Raw genomic sequence first — 23,167 nt, 5'->3', positions numbered from 1 at the left:
TCCCTCAGGAATGAGACTCAAAAAAGAGCAATTGAGAGAAAAGTAAACAGACACAAACACAAAGCAGCTTTGCCCAGTCTGCTGGCCCCAGAGACATAAATGTGGTCTCTGGGTACCCGGCCACGAACTATGTGAGTAGCACTGCCACCCAAACTGGGCTGTTTGCCTTGGGCACGTGCCTGCCAGCCCTTCTGTCCCCAAACCTCTTCGTGCTCCCAAGTTTTTTGCTTTTCCAGTTCTCTGAGGTTTCTCATTCGTTTATCTCTAGGGAAAGCCAACCTGGCAGTGGACAGTGGGGAGAGCCCTCCTATTAACTTGCTGAGTCCTTGGGCAAATCATTTAATCTCTCTGGGACTCAGTTTCCTTAGCTATAAAATGAATAAGCTGGACCATTCATATGTAGTCTGCCTGCTTACTTCTTTGAGGTAGGGAAGTCAAAATTTCCTACCTTACTCCCCACAATAGGCTCTGGTTGAAGAAGGAAGCACTTTTTCAAGGAGGCTTCTTTTGGAAATGGCAGGTAGGTGAAAACAGGAAAAAGCTCACGTAAAATGTGTGATCTGTTCAGAGGTCTTCTCCTGTAAAATGTGTGAAAGAGAAAAAAGTAATTAAACTGGGCAAGCCAGCCTAACTCCATGACTAGCAAAGAGCTCGGCAAGGGTGGGAAAAATGTGGGCGGTGGAAGAAGAGGGAAAAATCTCAGGACAATATCTGAAGTACTAGGTCCATGAAGAAGAGTCATGCCAAATCAATGAACTGTAACATGTACACACACACAAACTCTACAGCCACGATTTGTCCATGTGGGTGGGAGTGTTTATAAAATCCAGCTAAAATAACATATAGAGGAAGAAAAGAAATACTCCATTCATTCCATCTTGGAAAAGAGGCTGAAGTACAGCAGGCAAGGCGAGAGAGGAGAAGGGAAGAAAGGGTAAAAATCGTGAACCTTCTGAGGTGGAGCAGCACACAGTGGGAAACCCGATTAGCTTGTTAAACCCAGTATTTGATCATGCAGGTAATTGGTAAATTTAAAGAAAGGCAGAAGCACTGAGAAATTAACACAAGGCCTGAAAAAGCAATTTTAATTCTCTTTGGAATGGTTCTAGAAGGAAACTGACCTTTCTTTTCTTTCTAGAGAGCAACTTTCACCCCAAGAAATGGACCATGTTTTCTATGGGACACAGGAAGGAACAGGGAGAAAGACCTGGGTTTCAATCCTGGCTGGGTGACCTTAAGCAAGGTAATTAACCTCTCTGATTCCAACTTTTCTGATATGAAAAATGACAATGATAATTCCTACTTCCCAGAACTATTATGAGTATCATCAATGAGTAACAGACACAAAACACCTGCTTGGCACAAACAAGTGCCAAGAAATGTTTCCCTTCTATTCTTCATGCTCTCTCTGCCGTCCTCAATGCGCAGGACTCATTCAGCATAAACGCAAATGCTAAACACATACTCAGAAGTAAATTATGATCATATTAGGCAATCTTGGTGCCCCTCTGGACACACCTCTTCGGCTCATCCCCTTTATCTCTCATCATTGGTTTTTCAACAGTGCGCTCCTCAGTATCATCTGACTTGAAGGGTGTACTGTAAAGTGCCCACACAGTGCCAGGCAGAGCGGAGTCTCATTGGTGAGTACTGTTTTGACATTTGGTCTGTCCCCTTTCTACACACAGGCAGGCTGAGCGCCCCTTTCCACACTCACCAGGGATAAGGAAATGGGAACCATCTTTCTGGAAAGCAGCGCCACCACTTGATGAAAAACCCTTCGGTGAAGCCTTCTGTCACCTCAGGGTACTGGCACGAAAAACGCTGAAGCTCCTCAGACGACAAGGGCTGTCCCGTCTTGGCAAGGCGGAAAACAAAGTGAAACAAAACAACACGGAACTACTTATCAGGAACGTCACAGAACTCGATGTTTTCTAGCCATTAAATGGGCAGTCAATCAGTGGGGGAATCAGCCTTCTTGCTCACCTTGATCACCAGAGGATGGAGTCTCTCAAATTTTCTGGGGGTATCTTCCAGGAGCATTACCTTGAGGGGTAACTTCTGGGCACAGCCAGTACAGTTGGCAGGGATGGGGTCCGATTCATTCTGCTCACAGTCATTTGTCCACCAGGGGTCAAAATCTGAGAGAGGAAGGGAAATGGAGTAAGCAGATACAGTGGGTAAATTCAGTAGCCCCAGCAATGGAAGCAGAAAGATATAATAATTTTTAAAAGCTAACAATGATAAGCACTGGTGACTTCTGAAAAGATACATATGAAATAAGTTAGCCTCAGAGAAGGGAACAGAGGGCCCACGGGGCAGAGGCAGAAAGAGAGGTACTTTTCTCTGTACACTCTCTTGGAATTTATGGAAAATATATTTTTTAACATGTACATGTATCTCATAAGTCAAACCAACAATTAAGTTGAAGAGCTGGAGAAGATACGTTCAACGACATGGGGTCGGAGACGCAGTTGTTCTACTGTTTTCTATCCTGTGACCCACAGTCTGAACCGGAGGGGCAGGAAGAAAGGTGGTCCACTGTCAGTGATGAGCCCATCTGCACCCTAGACCCTGGGTTCACAAGTACAAATGGAGTCCAGGATGGCTCTGGGAAGGAAGAGTGAGAAAAGGGTACAGAGAGAAGGGGTGGAGAGGAGACAGGACTTTTCAGGGGCCCATCTTTGGAGTAAAGTGAACGGCACCTGCCGGATAGCACTGTCCCAGCTCATAGAGGGAAGGGGCTACAAACCATGGCTTCTACCCACAAGGACTGTGCTCGCTGGCTCTGCCACACCTTTCCCTGGCTGGTTCTTCTCTGAGGGGTTGGCTCTGTTCTACACAGTCCTTCTCAGTTTCTCTGTGTTCCTTCCCTCTGAGACTATTCTGTTCATAATATTATTGAATTATTTCTTGTTTTCTTTCTGTTCCACTCTGGGTTTCATCTGTGTTTTCTGAGATATGTGTTTGTGATAAACTCTAATTTGAATCCAAAATATCACCAGATGGAATCTGATTAAAACCCAATGGAAACCAAATCAGGAGAGAGCCTAGAACAAAAGACAACAGACAACTAAACGTGGCCAAAATGAAGTCAGTTCTGTAAACCAATAAACACATGTGGAAATTAACTCTTAACCACAAAACATTTCCTGTAGTCAGCAGTAGGCAGCAATAGTGGAGTGTAAGAAGTCCTCATCGGGGAAGGGGTGTGTTTGCTCCCAGCACATCTCCTGAGCACCCTCCAGGCACCCTCCATCTCTTGCAGACAGAACCTGTTTCCTTGAGGTAGCTGCCACCCATCCTTCTTACCCGCCTCTGCCCACAGGCAGATCATCAACTAGAGGACTACACACAGCGTAGTACACATAGTGCTCACAAAGAACCTCCAGGGGCAGCCCTTTAGTGGCATCTGTTTCAGTGGCACACTGAGGCTGCAAAGTTATGCTTTTTTCTTTTCCTTCTGGAATATTTTCAAATGTTCCTTATTAGAGGTCAACTATGATGAATTCTTGCCAAAATACAAGAATTCTGGGTAACAGACATACCATGAGGCATAAGTAATCATAACGACATGTTACAATTACATAGCATTTCAGTTTCCAAGGTACTTGTGAGGGAGGGGAAAGAAAACTAACATGCTAAGTGCCAAGCCTAATGCTAGTCATTTTCGCAGGTTATATATCATTTATTTTTTACCATGTAATTATTGATGAGGCATTGCTATTCTAATTTTACAGATGAGAAAACTGAGAGAGGCCACAGGAATTACCAAGGTGCCAGAGTGTGGTGGGAAGAGCACGGAGGATGCGGTGGGGTGAGGGATAAAAGGACAGAGGTTGCCAAGGAAGACTGTGATGAGGGCTTCTGTGGCTTCTTTCTAGGAAGGTTATTCTGGGTTGTGATTCAGGTGCCCTGGAAGAGAGAGGCTTGGAAGAGGAAGCTGGTTGTATTTTGTTTTTGTCCCTTTTTTGGGGAGGGAGGAGTTGTACTATGATGAGAGGTGAAATATAATTAGAGTCTAAACTGAGGCAGTGGGCTTGGGAAGAAAGGGTGATTCCAGAAGCAGTGATGACACAATCTATAGCTCTAAGCAGCACTGCAGAGAACCTCTGTGCAGGCTGAGATGGAACCAGAGCTCCTCATCTAAGGCAGCACCAGCACAGGAGACACTGGAGGTCTGCATGTAATATTACCACATTTTTCCAAAGAAAATGTGTCATATTCTAAATGAACAAATTAATTATGATGATTTCCCCAGGAGACAAGAGTAAAGTGTCAGGAGAAAGTCTTCTAATTTACACAAAGGTGCTTCATGGGCTAGGAGCAGGCAGTTCTGAACCTAAGAGGACCAAGAGATCATTTTAACTGTAACTTATTTTAGTTTTATTCTGAGCTTTAGATAGTTTTGGGATTTCCAGGTAGAGATGTTTTGAAAAGCAAGTGAAGTGAAGAAAGCCCAGGGAAGAAAAATCAAGAAAGGAAAAGAAAACAAGAAAAGAGAATTTAATAATGTGGCAGAACACAAGATAGAGATCTCTAGACATGTAAATATCAATAGTGTTCTTATACTACTGGCCATGATCATTTAAAAACTGAAATGGAAAAACAACTTAATTCATAATAGCTGGCAATAAATTTAGCATGGAAGATAAAACTATAAAATTTTACTGAAGAACATAAGACCTGAATAAATAAACATATCATACCATGATCCTGGATGAGAAGGCTAAATATGTTAACAATGTCAAGTCTATGCAGAAACACACACACACACATATATAACACACATATATTTGGATTTGGATAGAATCCCATCAGAGTTTCTTACTGGTGACAGTGGGGATAGGGTGGGGCTGTGACAACTGCATTCTAAAGTTCATCTAGAAGAGAAAATATGTGAGAAAAGCAACAGGTAGCAATCCACTCCCTGCCAAATTAACTATGGGAAATATTTAAGTGCCAGAAGGCATCCTGGTAATACAAATGAATTATGAAGTAGGGTCATTGCTTAAAATCAATGGAGGATACTCCCTAGGAGTACAGAAAGAGTTAATATATTAAGAGCCTTATATGGTGGACACTGGGCACATGGGGGACCTGCAGACCCTCATCTCTGACCACTCCTGGGCCACTGGAGGGCTCGTGCCTTTCTTTGTGCTGGGCATGAGGAGGGCAGGACTGGAGGGAAAGGGCATTGTTTTGCTCTGTGTATTTAATACATTTTCTTAAAAACAGCTTTATTGAGATTTAATTCATATATCATAAAATTCATTCATTTAAGGTGTACAATGCAGCAGCTTTCAGTATATTCAGAGTTGTGTAGCCAACACCATTATCTGATTTTAAAACATTTTCATCACCCTAAAAAGAAACCCTGTACCTATTAGCAGTCACTTCCCATTCTAACCCCTTTCCCACCTAAGCCACTTTCTATGGATTTCACTCTCTATGGATTTCCCCTTCTGGTATTTCATATAAGTGGAATAATGTAATACATGGTCTTTTGTGTCTGGCTTCTTTAATTTAGTTTTCAAGGTTCATCCATGTTGTAGCACCTGTCAGTTCTTCATTCCTTTCTATTGCTGAGTGCTATTCCATAATAAGGATACACTACATTTTGTTTATTCGTTCATAAGATGCTGGACACTTGGGTTGTTTCTACTTTAGGGCTATTATGAACAATGTTCCTATGAACACTTGCGTACAAGTTTTTGTGTGGGCTTAGGTTTTCAGTTCTCTTGTGTGCATTCCTAGGAGTAGAATTACTAGGTCATTTGGTAACTCTATGTTTAGCTTTTTGAGGAAATGCCAAACTGTTTTCCAAAGCAGCTGCACTATTTCACATTCCAGTCAGTAATGGATGAGGGTTCCAATTTCTCCACATCCTCACCAACACTTCTTATTGTCTTTTTTTATTACAGCCATACTTAGGTAGGTAGGTATCAGGTGGCTTCTCACTGCAGTTCTGATTTGCATTTCCTTGATGGCTAACGATGCTGAGCATCTTTTCATGTGCATATCAGCTGTCTGTATATCTTTTTTGGAAAAATGTCCATTCAAATCTTTTGCCCATTTTTAATTGGGTTATTTGTCTTTCTATTATTGAATTGTAGGAGTTGTAGATAATAAATTCTTGAAAAAGAAAAATAATGAGATTTGCTTTAACCAGATAAAAAAAATTAGTAGCATTCTATAAAGCTATTATAATTAAAATAGTACAGCCAATCCTCATTATTCACAGATTCCTATCTATGAATTTGCCGACTCCCTACAATTTATTTGTAACCTGCAAATCAATACTGCCGGTGCTTTCACAATACCAAGTGACAAATCCCAGCTGAAGTGGAACAAGGCGACTGTTCTTTTTGTTTCACCTCTCATACTGTAAATAAGTGTCCTTTTTGCTGCCTATTTAGTGCCACTTTTTGTGTGTGTGTGTGTTTTTCTTGGTGACTTTGCTGTTAAAAGTGGCCCCTAAGGGAGGCTGTGTGCTTAGGGGGTCAGAGGGTATATGGGAACTCTCTGTACTTTCCTCTCAATTTTTCTGTGAATGTAAAACTGCTCTAAAAATAGTTTATGAATTTTAAAAAATGACCCCCAAGTATAGTGCTGAAGTACTACCTAGTGTTCCTGAGTGAAAGAAGGCTGTGATGTACCTTACAGAGAAAATACATGTGTTAAATAAACTTTTTTCAGACATGAGTTATAGTGCTGACTGTGAGTTCAATGTTAATGAATCAAAATATCTTTTAAATAAGGTGTCTTTAAACAGACACATACATAAAACAGGGTCATGTATTGATCAGTTGATGAAAATGTAGCCAGAGGCTTTCAGGAACCAAACTCTGTATTTCCCCTGGGGACAATGGGTCAGTATTCACTAATTCAGTGTTTACAGGAACTTTATAGAACAAAACTACAGCAAATAATGAGAATCAACTGTATGTTCTTACAAGGAACAGATAAAAAGCTTAATAAAACACAATAAAGAACGTGGCAACAGATCTAGTATATATACATATGAGAATACTTACTTTGTGATAAAGGTCAATTTTGATTCAATACAGGATGGATCCAGTAAATGATATTGGGACAAGTGGCCATCTATTTGGAAGAAAACAAAGTATGCTCCCTATCCTTGGTATACACTGAAAAACATTCTAGCTAAATGGATAAAACAAATTTAAAAAATATTAGAGAAAAATATGAGATGATTTTTATAAGTCTGGGAGCAAGAAAGGTTTCCTAAGCAAGACATAAACCAAGATGTCATAAAGGAAAAAAATGGACAGATTCAGCTAATGTTTGCATATTAAGAGGCAAAGAATTAATATCTCTAATATATAATAAACCCTATTTGATCAAAAATTTTAAAAGGGCAAAGAAATATGAACAAGTAATTCACAGAAAAATAAACATAAATTGCCTGAAAAAAACATGAGAAGACATCCAACCAACTCCACTAATAACCACAGAAATGCAACTTAAAGGGAGATACCATTTTTCAGTTTTCTGACTGGCAAAACAATGATAATATCCAGTGCTGATGATCAGCATATGCCTTAATGAAAGTTACACATTGGTGTAAGTTTATGAAGATAATTTGTTAGTATTTATTGAAATATAAAATGTGCATGCCCTTTGACCCTGTTACTCTACTTTCAAGAATCTATCTTATAGAAATAATCGTATATGTATATAAAAATATGTTTATATGAATGTCCCAAGTCCTTTTTTTAAATAATAGCAAAAAATCTAGAAACTGTTAAATAATGGAATACTCACAGAATGGAACAATATGAAATCCTGAAAAATGTGTATACTGGGTTGAATAGTGTCCTCCCTAAAATTCAAGTCCCTCTGGAACCCCAGAATGTGACTATATTTGGAAACAGGGTCTTTACAGATATAATTAATTAAGGTGAGGTCACACTGAAGTAGGGTGGACCCTAAATCCAATCTAAACGGTGTCCTTATAAGAGGAGAGGACACACAATGACCCATAGAGGAAAGGTGGCCATGTAGAGATGGAAACCAGAGTTAGGCTACTGCAGCTAAGAACTGTCAAGAATTGATGGCAACCACCAGAAGCTGGAGAGGCAAAGAAGGATTCTTCCCTAGAGCCTTTGAGAGGGAGTACAACCCTATTAACACCTTGATTTTGGACTTCTCGCCTGTAAAACTGTGAGAGAATGAATTTCTGTTGTTTTAATCTACCTGGTCTGTGGTGCTTTGTTATGGCAGCCTTAGAAACTAATATAATATGTCTAGCCAAAAATATGTTCATAAGCCCTGTCTTGTGTGTGTAAACCAAAAGTATTTTATATTTACAGATATTAAGTATATCAATCTGTACAGCCATGGACAAATTCAGAAGGATGTATATCAAATTATTACCAGTGGTTGCTTGGGTGGAAGAGTTAGATGGATAAAGGTGAGAAAATTTATATACTTCAGAAGTGTATTTTTAAAAATCAACATCTTACACCTCTCTACTGTCTTCGTATGTGTTTTATGTATTTTCCAGAAAAAAAAGTCTTTGGAGACCATGAAAACTCAAGTTGAGAATATTAACATTTAGTGTAGAGTTCAGTCATCTTGGAAGACAGGCCCTGTGGCCAGGCTGGTGGCCAGCAAAGGGGGAGGGGATGACAAAAAAGGATCACTGGAATGGGGTAGTTTATACCATCCATCTGAATTAGGGGAGCCCTCACTTCAGGAGGAAGAGCTACTTTTGATTTCTCTGCAGCCTTCATCATCAAGGTAGGTAAAGAATGTACCTACTTGGTGGGACGGGACTGAGGAAACACCAGACAGTGAAGTGTCTGGGAGCGGGGGCAGTGCACAGTTGGGGTTCTTTCTCCACTTCTCATAGAATTTCCAAAACAAAGGGAGAAATGCCTAGACTTCAACTTGGCCTCCATCTATCTGAGAAACTTTAATCTGATTTGTTCTCTATACAACTGGCTGCAGACAACATACCACAGAGTGAGCAAAATCCCATCCTAGAAAACAGCCAACAGCACACAGCAGACCATCCCATGCCATCCCAGTCCACAGCTTTTTTCAATTATCTAAAATGCTGCATCTCACTTCTTTCTAGTCCTCCACTGTTTCTATCCACCCTTTCTGCAGCACCAGACAGAAAGGCCAGTGGAAGCCGGAGAGCAACTTCCTAACTTTCTTTTGATTTCTAAGGCTTCTTTACTCCGGATAGCCTCCTTATACTAGCTATTTTACCCTAAAAAAAGAAAAAAAAGGTGTGACAGAGAAGTGAAACTCCACAGGTAAGAATTCAATAAAACCCATGAACTGTATTCCAAATTCTCACTGATTATAGAATCATTTTGCTGTTTGAGATATCAAAAACAGTCTCTTAGAAAAAACACAGCCTTGAAGTTAAGAAAGGCAGAAACTGTAACTTCCCAGCCTTCTCTGAAGTTTGGGCACTCTGCAGAGAAGCGGTGAGCCAAGGCCTGTCAGGAAGCTTCCTGGTGCCTGAGAGTTGTTTACAAAGAAAATGCACTCAGGCTGGCTCGCTGTGGACAACAATAACATACCCTGAAATTCTGAGTGGAGAGAGTCTTTTTACACAGATTAACCTGGCAAGAGGAAAAAAAAAAAAGATTTATTTCCAGGACCAAAAAAACCCTCCCACTGGTTGAAAAGGATAGGGAAGAAGAAAGGTACAAAGCCAAGACTAGCTCCACAAAAGCAGAGGGACTGTCTGCTTTGTTCGCTGCTGTGTTGAGAACAGTGCCTGGTGTACAACAAGGTCTCAATACACATTCACTGAATGAATGAATGAAATCTTGACTTTTTGGAAGCTTTACCAATAGGATTAGGTCCATGGGGAGAAAATTCAAACAAGTAATCTGAATTTGGAGAAACCTCAAAATAAAGATTAAATAAATATAACCTCATGATTTCTTATATTAGATTTCTCATATTAGAAACGTACCCAAGAAAAGCCCGCAAAGTCCACGACAGAGTTTCTGTGACTTTGGTGTGTGCTCAGTATTTAATCAGGCTACTCTCCAGCAGTTTGTTTTGCTTAGCACTTCTAGCATGCTAGGCATAAGGCAGGGGTGAAGTCTTCATGGTGGAGGCGCCCATGGCCAGGTCCCCTGCATGGGTGGCAGCAGGCCTGGAGCCACTTTCATACACTATAGGGATGGAAGGAATCCATGAAATCATTTTGCCCACAGGTTTGCCTTTAGGAAGCAAAGCGTTTGAACCATTCCAAACCACAGAGTCCATCTATTTTTATGAATTCTCCTTGTATAAAAATTTATCTCTAAATGTGAAACTTCAGGTAAGATAGTCAATCTCCATGCACATCAGTTTCCTCATCTTTGAAATGGACATAAACATGTTAACTACCTTATATGACTGCTGTGAAGACCAAGAAATACACAGCTCAGTACGTGGCACAGTGCCTGTTATACTGTAAGTGCTTAACAGAGCTATTATCACTTTATTCTTTTATTTACAAATAAATAGGTCTCAGCTTTTCATCTTTGGGCACTGGCCTGGGCTCTAAGTCTGATTAGGCCCTAATCTTAGTTCTAAGTCAATGAATGATCTGCTATTCCCAAATCTCCTTGATATTTGTAGATTCACTTCAACCTTCTCTTGAAAGTTCATGGATACATAAAGTTCCAATTATGCAGTACAGATACAGAGATACACCTTCTCATTGTATATGAGAACTGTCCCGGGCCTCCTCAGTATATATGGGTAGTAAATCAAAAATTATAAATGCTCAGACCTACTGTATAGCACAGGGAACTATATTCAATTACCTGTAGTAAGCTATAATGGAAAAGAATCTGAAAATACATGTGTAAACATATGTGGGTTTATGTATAACTGAATTGCTTTGCTGTATACCTGAAACTAACATTGTAAATCAACTATGCTTCAATAAAAAATAAAATGCAAAAAAATTATAAATGCCCCAAGTAAACAAAATCATTGGGCCGAACATGCTGGAACCTAGCTTAGCTGAGGGCAGAGCAGTAAATGTGACGTGACAGAAAGAGTGCTAGACTAGAGTTAAGAAACTAAGGGTCAAGTGCTAGTCTGCCACTTTTAGCTGGGTAAGCAAGCTCTTCACATCTCCTGGCTTCAATTTCCTCTTTATAAAACAGGGGTATGTTTAAAGTATGTACTAAATCAACTCTAAAGTTCCTTTTGAGCTCTAAGACTCAATGATTCCATTGGGTGAAAGCCAAGAGGATGGCTGGAGGGTCAAAGTGGCTATAAAGATATGAAGCTGGGGCTAGGGCAGTGAAATAAGAATGTGAATGTGAAGGGAAACCTATGGGTTAATAAGAGAAAGGATTAAGTCAAACAATAAGTCAAACATTACCTATAAGGGTGCAGATTGGGAGCATGAGCTGGGCTGAATGTCTAGGAAAAGATTAGTTCAGGAAAATTCTAAAGGGGGATCATTTATCATTGGACATGCAGTACCAGCCAGAAAAAACTTTGTTTCTTCAGGGACTGGGGAGCTGAGAGAGAAAGCATCTGGTGACCTGAGAGAAGGAGTGTAGAACTCTAAAATCAAACTTAGAGCTAGACTCTTCAGGTATACCATGTGGCTACAAATGCCTCACATCAGAGGTTAAGTGCTCAGACTCTGAAGACAGGTTGCCTCGGTTCAAATCATGGTTCCATGACTTACTAACCTTGGGGTCTTGGGCAAGTGAGCTAATCTCACTGTACCTCAGTGTCTTCATCTTTAAAACAGACATAAACCCAGAATCTAGTGCACAGGAACATTATAAAGATCAAGTGAGTTGATATATCGAAAGCCCTTTGAACAGGGCCTGATATCTGTTAAGACTAAACAAGTCAGTTTATTTATTTTCTGCTGCAGAGTGGGACGTATACATGAGTCACTACAGAGTCACTTCATTCTCCCTGTGAAGAGGACTTAGGGGCAAGGTTTCCTACCCGAAGCTGAAATCTAGAAAAAGAACCCCACTTCTGTTGCCTTTTGTTCCCTGGGTAGAGTCAAGAGGAAGAACCACCAGTGGTCAGGAGGAAACCTACCACCACTGGTACAGCACTGCCGCTCCCGTCGCCTTCCATCATTCCCAAGGCACTGCTGCAGGGAGTGTCAGATAACCAGTCAGCTATTAAGGAGACAATATGCTGAAGGGCTTTCCTACGGGGAGCTGAGTCTGCCACACCATTCTGCCTCCACATTTACTTTAAAAGTGTTGCTAAGTAGTCCTAACTGAAAGGCAGTTGCTTTCTGGCATTATGACAACAGGAACAATAATTTATATATTTTTTACTTTTCTGGCCCTCTTACAGGCCCGGCAGTTCACACTTCTTGCACCTAATTCTCCCCAATATGTTTCTGTTCTCTCCTTATAGCATTATGCATTCTTAAGTTTCCTTCCAAATGCTCTGCAAAGCGCTGTTAGTTTTACATGTCTATAGCTTCCCAGAATTATCCCACACAGGAAAACAGGGTGTGATATTCACATTTACAAGTAAAAGCAGCACTTTAATAGAATCAACAACATTAAAGACGTAAAGCCACACCCTTCCAATGCTCTCTCTTTACAAGTGAGCTCTAAGGACTTCTTTTATTTCCACCTGCAAGGCAAAATATTCATTTGGAGTGGCCAAACAATCTGGCTTGTCGACAAGATACTAAATGTTTCTTAAATTTTTAAGCTCCAATACAGAGAATGAACAATCATTGTCCATTGACTATTATTTCTTAACTCAACAGTCTGTGGAGTTGTACTTCACAGGATGGGGAGAAAGAAAGTAGAAATGCCATCAATCTGGTCCTAAAAACTGTTGACTTCACCTCACGTGCCAAAGAGCAGAAGCTGACTCTAGGGAGGCTGTGAGGGGAAGACAGGAAAAGAAACTGATGCATGTGAAGAAGCAGCACAGGCTGCCCTCACTGACAAGTTTCTCTGTCTCTTTCCCCTACATGCTCTGGATGCTCCTGATAGGAGGTGGAAACTTCATTTGTATGAGCTTTGCTGACGACATTTCAAAAACAACGTTCCCAATAAGTACAAGGAAAATATATCTGGAGTTAAAAAGTCTAAATATATGAACTAATTTTTAAAAAAAAACTTATAGGCTGGGTTTTTGTTTTACAATGTTCCCTTCCTCTGATTTTGATATAATTCTGGAAATCTTTCCATAATTTCCTCAAGGGTACAAAAACAGCTTTCAAAGCCAAATGATGATTTTTATGACTGGCTAGGTCTTGGCTTAAAGAATGGTATTATGATTATAAGGTTTAGCTTTAACTACTAAATTTTTCCTGAAAACAACATTGAAGAGAAAACATACTTCCTAAATAGTTATGCTGGAGCCTAATGGTTTCAGAACATGGTTACACAAAAAGCTCCATAATTCATTTGTGATATTAATTTATGCATCCTTTCATATGGGCAAGTAAGATAAACAACTAATAAAAATATACATAAAATAATGTCCCCAAATAGTATCTATTTGTTCTCATAAAGTAAACTTCGAGTCTTATCTTGTTATACTATTCTCAAAAGGCAACTCCTAAAACAGCCTACCGGACTAGGAATTCCTGTGCTACTATTGATATGTTGTTACTAAATTTAAGTGTTTCTTGAATTCAACTTATTGGCAAAATTGTATACTTAGGAGCACTACATAAGCGAACTGTGAGACAGAGAGAAAAGACTAAACTGAAAAAGAGGGATATACCTAGACAAAAACCTAGCCCAATAGGCTAAGGACTATTAGAGGATCTGGATTCAGAAGCTCTCAAAAAATCAATAGCTATTTATTAAAATATCTACCATAGATAGGGATCATAGGAGAAAAAACAGTAGAATAAGATATACTCAGATCCCTTCTATGAGCAAAACCACTCAGTTTCTCAATCTGCAAAATGGGGTAATAAAACCCATCCCATGAGGTTTTACTGAGGATTGAATTAAATGAGACAACATAGGGAGAGTGTCTCTCATTAGATATCAATAAATGTTACTTCCTTTCACATGATATACTGCCAAGAAAGCCGTTACCTAATAAGTAGTACATGCAGCATTCTACCTGGAAAGGGTCTGTCTGCATCACCCCCATGCAGAGGCACTCCCTTATTTTCTGGCATATACTTCTTGGTAATAGGTAAGGACATCAGCCGGATGTGATGGATGAGTGAGCGCCAGGTGTGAGCTCCAGAAAGCACTGGTTCAGGTGGTAATGGGCTGAAAGGTTGAATCACAAAGTAGGCAGTGAGCAAGATTAATCCCAGGGTTATGAGGACCTACAAGGAAAGACAGGAAATGGATTAATAATTGTCCCAGCAAACAAAACATTTTAATGCACCTCCCCCCCATAAAAAACAGGCATCTTCTATTACTTCCAAAGTGCTTTAAGAACTAATCCATTTTCATAAACAAGACATTTACATTCACTTCTGAAAGCATTTAAAGTCTGAGGACTGTGGGAACTGCAAGGCTCACCAAGCTTCAATCATATGGACCAAGGCTATATCCACCATTTAAAAATATGCACAAATACACTTAATTATAAATACACAGCTTTCACCTAGGACATTTAACAAAAGAGTTAAATTTCCTAATAAAACATGGTAATGAAGAGTAAAGGCCAATTTATTCATAGAAAAACCAAGGTTCAATGGTGGAATCAGTCAACATGAATATTTAGGGTGAATGCTGCAGAGTTTGTGCTCTGTCTAAGCTATTTCCAAATCAGAACACCTTGTTACCTTGTACACTGCTAGAAGGAAGGGATACTGGGGTGGCCCCCTCTGTGGTTCATTCTTTTCCAGTAGCTGTCTGATAAATTTTTCAATTGCCTTCTCTGACATGCCGCACTGATGGCCTGTCTGTCTCACCAAATCAACAGTCTCTGAAAGTTTGTCATAAATGCTGAGCTCATTAGCAGCAAGATCCATGTCTTCTAATACAAAATCCCTGAGAGAGAGAGAAAAATAAATGTAAAAAGTTAGTTTCTTTAGAGTACTTTCTCCTCAAGGTTACTTCCCTTAGAACAGTGTTTCTTGACCACCTTTGGGGAAGGACCAGTTCTTCCCAATTCTCTGATACAAATTTTTAAGTGTTTCTTAATTGTAGGCTAGTAACAACGAGTTTACAGACCAGCACTGGTTCCCAAACACTTTGACGAGCACCAGTCCAGAGTGCAATAAATTCCTAAAGGGACTCAGAAACACTAGTGCCATCCAAATGACTTCTGAAACCAATCACAGGAGATCTGCTACTGGTAATTTACTAAAATAAAAAGAAATGGAGTATGGAAAGTGTTTTTGATCAATTATTTCTTTCCTTTTACATCATACGAACTTTTTAGCAATACAAGAAAAGGAACTGATAACTGAAGACAAGATTTACTGAGGAACATGGTTATGTTTTGTTCCTGGCAGAGCAAGGATTTTAGACACCACAAAACCATGGCCTGGGAGCTCTTCAGACCTAGCAGGTTTGAGTCCTCATGTTTTTCTGTAAATACAATTTTAGACAATAAAGGGCATTCTGTTTGTATTTTATATACTTTAAAAGACCTAAGATCTAGAACTCATTTCAAAATTCAATTTGTGTTCTCATATTTATTTTAAAGCCAGATTGTTTCACAGTGGCGAGAGAATAAAAGGCAAAAACTAAAGGCAAAATAGACTTCTCTCTGTAACATTTGTAAAATGAAATTAAACAGTTTTTTCTTAAAGTGCTTGTGCTACAGAACAACGTTTTTCTCCATTTACATGAGGAAAGCAGTGCTTGACATCTATTTTCTCTTCTGTTGTTGTTGCTGTTGTTTCTTGCTGCAGAGGGTTCTCTTATTTCACATATTTCATCCCCAAAGTGCTTCTAACCTCAAAAAGCACTGAGTATTTTCAACGAATGGTGCTGGACAACTGAATATCCACATGCCAAAGAATGAACTTGGATGCTTCCTGAAACCACAGTTTTCCTTCTATGTCTTCTTCTAAGAGTTTTATAGTTTTAACTCTTAAGTTTAGGTTTTTTGATCCATTTTGAGGTAATTTTTGTTTATGGTATCAGGGTTAGAGTTAGGGTTGTAGGGGGGCTTTCTAACACTGGATTAGGCAATGGTTTCTTAGATATGACACCAAAAGCATGAGTATCAAAAGCAAAATAAATTAGACTACATCAAAATTAACAAAATTTTGGTGTTACAAATAATACCATTAAGAAAGAAACAACCACCCACAGAATGGGGGTAAATATTTGCAAATTATATATCTGATAAGGAGCTGGTATTCAGAGTTCATAAAGAGTTCTTACAACTCAACTGTAAAAAGACAACCCAATTAAAAAATGGGCAAAGTATTTGAATAGACATTTCTCCAAAGAAGATATAGAAATGGCCAATCAACTCATGAAAAGATATTTAATACCGTTAGCTATAAGGAAAATTTAAATCAAAACCACAATGAGATAACCACTTCTCACTCACTGGAATGACTATAATTAAAAAGTCAGATAATAACAGTGTTGGCAAGGATGTTGAGCAATGGAATTCATACACTGCTGGTGGGAATGTAAAGTGGTGTAGTTTCTTTGGAAAACAGTTCGGAAGTTCCTCAAAAATTCAAACATAGAGTTACCATAGGACTCAGTAATTCCACGTGTTAAGTATGCACTCAAGATAATTTAAAACAGATATCCATATGAAAACTTGTACATGAACAAGTTCATTTGTTCAAAGCAGCATTATTCATAATAGCTCAAAAAGGAAGCAGTGGGGAGGGTATGGCTTAGTGGTAAAGCGCATGCTTAGCATGCACAAGGTCCTGGGTTCAATCCCCAGTACTACCATTAAAAAATAAATAAATAAACAAACCTAATTACCTTCCCCCATCCCCTCCCCAAAAGAAACAAAAGAACTGATAATTCTACAACATTAAAAAAAAAAATGGAAGCAACCCGAATATCCATGAACTGCTGAATGGATAAACAAAATGGATAATAATACCCATACAAGGGAGTATTACTGGAAAATAAAAAGGAATAAAGTGTTGACACATGCTACAATATAGATGAAACTTGAACACATTATGCTCAGTGAAAGACGACAGTCATAAAACACTCATATTACATGACTGCATTTATATCAAAAGTCAAGAATAGGCAAATCTAGAGACAGAAAACAGGTTGCCTACAGGAGGGGGTGGGGAGGAATGGGGAGTACTACTGGCATCTAGTGGATGTCATGTTAATTAAAAAAACAACAAAAAAATTCTTGTCCCTTTAAGTTATACTAGCAGAGCAGCTCCTTTGCTGCGATCAACTGAAAGTCAACCCTCAACACAAGGTTTGTATTTTTAAAAAATCAAATTGTCCCTTAAAAAAAATAATCAAACACAAAGTCATGGCTAAGCATTGAGTATGAGAGGACTGAGTGAAATCAGCTGAAGCTTGATAGTAATCCCTTTACCTCCAGAAAGAAGGTCCAACTCTGGCAGAAATGAGCTTTGCCACAGAGAGAAGTTCCGAACAGCAAGCTTGACTCTTAACAGTGGCTTATACCTGCAGGGGCACAGGCAGAATCACTAGCAGAGTTACAGAAATCAAGGAATCACGCACCACCCGAGATATACTGAATTGTCAGAAACCTTGGGAGTGTGACTCAGGTGCAGAAGTTTTCAAATCTCTTCCCTGCTGATTCCAAATCTCACACCCCCAACTAGGAGACACTGCTGTAGAACAGTACGTCGCAATTCTGCCTCCCAGGGGACATCGGGCAATGCCTGGAGACATTTTTGACTGTCAAAACTGGAGGGGTACTCAGTATTTTCCAATGACTTTTTTTCCTTCTCCATGCCAATTTCAAAGTCTCAAGAAGAGAAAAACCAAAGGGAACAGATAGGAAAACCTGAGATATCTAATTTCTCCAACATGGCCACAACTAACATCTTGCAGCAAGTCTCCTAGACCTATATTTACTTCTGATCTTAAACAAAAGAATCTCTTATATAACTGAAAGCTACCATCTTCAGTGCAAGGGGGACACATGTTAATGCACTTGGCAATAGGTTGTAGATGATGTATTTTGCTCCAAATAAAGTTATACATAAACACAGACACACACAAACAAAAACTGCAGGGGTACTACAGGCATCTAGTGGGTTAAGAGTTAACATCCTACAATGCACAGGACAGCTCCCCACAACAAACTGTCCTGCTCAAAACGTTAAGAATGCTGAGGTTAAGAAATCCTGCTTTCAGGAGAGGCCTGGGAGAGGTAAGCCAGGGAGCTGTTCACTTCTGAGGGATTACTTCAGGAATAAAAGGAAGCAACTGACAGCTATGATGAGATGTTCTCCACAATTCCTTCCGGGTCTCAGTCTAGGAAAACACAGGACAGAAGCATAGCTGATAGAGTGACTCTGACAGAATGTATCAATAAAAATGTTTAAAGCAGAAAACAGGTTAAGAGGTCAGACTAAATGTAAATCTCTCCTTTGTCCTATTTGATACAGAATTTCTTTAATAATATAAATATGTCCTAAACACCGATATGACATCACCCCAGAGGTTCTCAGTTATCCCAAATAAACAGCTATGCCAGCTAGGCAACTCTAAAGTGCAATCTCTCTCCTCCTGCTTCCTCATCTCCACCAACGAACCAATGACCAAATCCTCAATTCTACATCCTGCATAGTTCACATTCATCACCTCCTCTTTAGCTCTACATTAATGGCAGTCAAGGTGCTCAACATCTCTCCCACAGACCATCACAAAGATACATTTAATCTCTACACTTTCCATCTTCCTTCTCCTTTTTGATCCATCCTCTACCTTCTCTACAAATTACTTCTTTAAAACACAAACTAGTTCACATTGCTCATCTATTCAAAGTACCTTCCTTGACTCCCCATGCCCTGCTAGGGAATACAGCATGGTGGTTAAGAACACAGGCACTGGAGTTAGAAAAAGTTAGATGCAAATACTAGACTCTCCATCTACTTTGTGGCCATGAGACACTGTTCAACCTCTCTAAGCCTCAGAGTTTTCATTTATAAATGAGGATGATTGTGTCTTTCCAACAATGTTTTTAAAGGATTACAAGATTACGTATCTAAAACATTTGTCTCAATACCCAAATTAAATACTTTATTGTTATAAGATGAAGTCCAAATTACTTAGCATGGTCCTTTATGGTCTGGTTACTGCCTACTTGTTTAGTCTCATTCCCCATTCTTCCCTCATGTTCTTCATTGCCCTACTATTTCACATCTTTTTGCTTTTGTACACATCATTTCCTCTGCCTACAAAACCTAGCCCCTAGTACTTTGGCCAATGAGTAAACTCTATTCCAACCTTGATTTCTGCCCTTTGAACCTTTAACACAATTCTATCATCTTGTATTACATCTATTTCCTTTTCTCCCTCTCACACTATATTGTTTCTTGAGAGCAGAAATAAGTGGAGAAAATAACATAAACTAATAACAGACATGGAAATTCACTTCAGAGACACGGAAATTTAATCAATGTCTGTTGAACAAATTTATAGAAAGGAACTAAGGTGATCATTCTGTTCCCAAACTAATTTAATGTAACTAATGGCTTATTTATTTTGCTTTTCCTTCTTACCATTTTTTAAAAATACATTAGCCTGAGACTTTAGGTGAGCAGGTTAGGAATTTCACACTTGGACATTTGTGTGTGTGTAGTTTTAGAGCAGCCGTGGAAGAACAGGGATCCAAACTAGATCTTGAAAATTATTCTGGTCCAAATCAGAAAGGTCAAACAGAGCCTGTAGTATTCAAGTTGTGAGCTGTGAACTTCAGTCAAAACTTCAGTGTAGCAAAACTGAATTTAGGTTAAGGCATGTTGTTCCTTAGAGGGAAACTGTGATAATGCAACCAAATTTATTAAGGGAAAGATGTCCATAGAAGGTTCACCATGGAACAACCAAATCAGCAAACGGAGAAAGTCAGAATAGTAAGTATCTGAGAGTAGTCCCTATTATAAGGAGATGGCCAAGTACTTTAAAAGAAATATATTGGCGAATACCACGGCTATGTCGTCTCTCACACCAAAGTGTAGCTTGCAGAGTTAATGGTCTTAAAATACCACGCAACATGAGGCAGGTGAATTTCCTTGTTCTAGAAGGCAGTTGCAAACAGCTAATTTACTCGGATCAATAAACCAAGTCATATTCCTTTCTGAAATCCGACATGTCAGGCTTATCATATACCAAGATCACAAGAAAGAAAGAAAGAAAGAAAGAAAGAAAGAAAGAAAGAAAGAAAGAAAGAAAGAAAGAAAGAAAGAAAGAAAGGAAGGAAGGAAGGAAGGAAGGAAGGAAGGAAGGAAGGAAGAAAGATCCCTCCTTAACAATGATCAGAAAAAGATGTTTCGGAGGGGGGCGGGGAATCTACTCTCAGTATACAAAAGAAATTAGAAATATGTCAAAAGGGACAGTAAAATCTACACTCCGCTAGCACCGCTGTTTTGGACATTGCTGTGACGCCTGCGAAACAAGTTCAATCAGGGTCGAATTTGCTTTGCTCTCCTGGGCAGAGCCAATTTAAAAAAGGGAAACGTCTTAGTGAAGGCGACACCAGGGGAGTTGCTGGGGGATGCTGTCAGTCTGCAAAACGCCAGAGGCTCAGAAAAGGCTAACGCAGGGGCGTGTGTGGCAGAGGCAGCGAACGGTGGGCTGCGCGAGGATATCATTGACAGGTGCGGTGGCGAGGCTGTCACAGAGCTGCCTCCCCCCTCCCGGCCTCGGGCCCCAGTCACTCACATGCGGGGCCCGCGCCCCTCGGGCTCCTCCCGCCTCGGGGACAGCAAGCCGCGGGGCGGGGAGGATATGCCGACAACTTCCTGCTTCCGGGAGCGTAACCTGGAAGCAACTTTCAAGCCACAGGAGAGGCAGCGCTCCTTCTTCCCGTCCCGCGCTTCCGCCAGAAGCAGAAAGCGGGATGTCTCGGAGCGGGCGGGAACTATCGCGAGTTCTGGAGACCCGAGTTCTTGCGCCCCCTGGCGTCCTGTTAGTTCTTCTCGGTCCTCTTCAGTCCTTGCCGGGGTCTTTCCTTTACCTGCGCTAACACAGACTTCGTAGCTGAATTGATTCATTCAGGGAGTGAGTGTTGAGTCTCCTACTACGTACAGGCTGCGTACCGTAAAGGGGTGAGGGTGGGAGGGATACGTAAATGGTGGGCAGGCCCTTATCTTTGGGATCTAAAAGAGAGAAAGGCAAGCAAACAAGTCACTCAGTTTTACACACGGCCCACTTAGTAAAGTTTATTGAGAGTTTACTCTGCGCCGGACATTACAAAGGACTTTACATTCGTGAAACAACGTCAACAACCCTCATTTGCGCTCATACCAAGCTGAGGTTTACGGAAAGGTTAAATTTCTCCCTGGGAGCTCTCTCTTGTTCAGGTTCTGGTCTGGTATAGGTCTTGTGTGAATGTTGAACTGAACACGACCAGGACATGGTCCCTAACATGGGTTGTTAACAATCAACTTGGTGAGAAGAAAATCTGACACAAGCGGCTAGACAACAATGGAAGGTGTCGCCGAATTAAAGACCAAGAAGAGAGAAGGGGAGAGCGTCTACTATAGACAGGAAGAGTAGAGAGGTTTTCTGAAGAAGCTGAAAGAAGGGCATGGGCGGGGTTTAGGAAGGCACTGCAAGGAAAAAGAACAGCTGGGGCAGAGATCTAAAATGGGAATGCTGATGCCACATTTAAGGAATTAATAAGAAAATAGTAGGAAATCAGGCTGGAGAAGTCAGTGAGGCATCAATAGTGAAGGACCTTCAAGTCTAGGCCAAGTGATTTCAGGACTTTAATAGGCAAAGGGAAACCATTTAACACTTCGTGGCAATAGCTTGTAGTATTTCAGGAGGAAGGCTTTGGCTGCTGCTGCTGTGTGTGTAAGATGGATTAACGGGGGAAAGCCAAAAGGCAGGGAATTCAGCAAAGGGACTTCTGAAAAAAATCCTGGTGTTAAAGGTCTGAAATAGCAGTGGGAATGGGAAGGAAGGGATACAATCTGGGGATCTTTGGAAAAAACAATCGACATGTCTTGATGATGTGTCACTTATACGGAGCAGAGAGAAAGAGGATGATCTTAAAGTTCCCAGCTAGAAAAATGTTTCTATAAACATTTACAATTTTGTTTTTAATAAAGGAAACTTACTCAGAAGACACATTAAGCTTAGATACAGAATAAATGAAGTTAAAGGACAAGCTATTGACAGATTCAATGGAACTATTAATCTAATAGTGAATTCAGAAAAGGAATCCAGGTCTTTTTGTCAACTTCTTCCTGAAGTCACGGACACCTAATGTTCTCTTGGGGACAAAAAGGACAACAAATACTGAGCCTCTTGAGGAAGGATTTTGGAATGAGCCAGCAAGACACTGTCTTATTCATATGTTAAACCCCAATTTGCCCCAAGCCTCCCAAGACATATAGTAAGGAACTACATAAGGTCCAGAGAAAGGCACCTCAGATAACAGACAGAATGGGCCAATAATGAAAACTCTTCCATCCAGCTGAAGGGTCATAATGAGGGTATGAACACAAGTGTTAAATTAATTAGACCTTACATTAGCACAGCACTCATTACTCTGAAATGTAATTTTCTGTCCTTTATTCATTCAATGAAACCTAAGCATCCTATGTTAAGTCCTCTGCAAGAAGGGCACAGAGGGGAAGGAGGCCCAGTTACTCTCTCAAGGAGCTCACTGTCTAGTTTGACCTTTACAACTTTGTATACCCTTATTCCCACTTGGCAATTAAGGAAACTAGGATTGAACTGTGGTACTTTGAGCAAGTTATGTAATCTGTATAAGCCTTAGTTTCCTCAGAGTAGAAAGGGAACAGCAATATCTACTTTGCGTGGACTGAAGATTAAGCATTGTCAAAAGTTCAGAAATAAGCTATAAGGATATATTGCACAGAACAGGGAATACAGCCAATATTTTATAGTAACTATAAATGGAGAATAACAAAAGTTGTGAATCACTAGGTTGTACACATGAAACTTATATAATATTGTAAATTAACTATACCTCAATTTTTTAAAAGTTCAGAAATAGTAGAAGTAAAACATTGGTAAATTAGTAAAAGTTTATTGTGCACACACACACACACAATTTTTGCAAACTGGGA

The 23,167-nt window shown here is 40.0% G+C and overlaps 1 protein-coding gene across 3 annotated transcripts in view; it reads right to left on the bottom strand.

Annotated features, from left to right (window-relative positions):
- C19H6orf89 (chromosome 19 C6orf89 homolog) overlaps nucleotides 1–20,935 on the bottom strand; it is a 31,113-nt gene extending 10,178 nt beyond the window's left edge. For 2 of the 3 annotated variants that reach the window (XR_010376886.1, XM_010994470.3), the window contains exons 1-6: nucleotides 20,787–20,935; nucleotides 14,759–14,966; nucleotides 14,080–14,293; nucleotides 1,987–2,141; nucleotides 1,718–1,857; nucleotides 449–578 (exon numbers count right to left, since the gene is read on the bottom strand). Coding sequence is in view for 2 of the 3 variants with exons in the window: in XM_010994470.3 (XP_010992772.1) it covers nucleotides 449–578; nucleotides 1,718–1,857; nucleotides 1,987–2,141; nucleotides 14,080–14,293; nucleotides 14,759–14,966; nucleotides 20,787–20,788 (849 nt within the window). In the remaining variant the exon portion in view is untranslated. Of the gene's footprint in view, nucleotides 1–448; nucleotides 579–1,717; nucleotides 1,858–1,986; nucleotides 2,142–14,079; nucleotides 14,294–14,758; nucleotides 14,967–17,466; nucleotides 17,559–20,786 lie in introns of all 3 variants that reach the window. The other variant, XM_010994471.3, reaches the window with a different exon arrangement.
- Between the last annotated feature and the right edge of the window lie 2,232 nt (nucleotides 20,936–23,167).

Source organism: Camelus dromedarius, chromosome 19 (genome assembly GCF_036321535.1).
Source record: "Camelus dromedarius isolate mCamDro1 chromosome 19, mCamDro1.pat, whole genome shotgun sequence".
In the NCBI taxonomy this organism is placed as follows: domain Eukaryota; kingdom Metazoa; phylum Chordata; class Mammalia; order Artiodactyla; family Camelidae; genus Camelus; species Camelus dromedarius.
The sequence above is the reverse complement of the archived record's forward strand: the minus strand, read 5'-3'. Positions and strand labels throughout refer to the sequence as shown.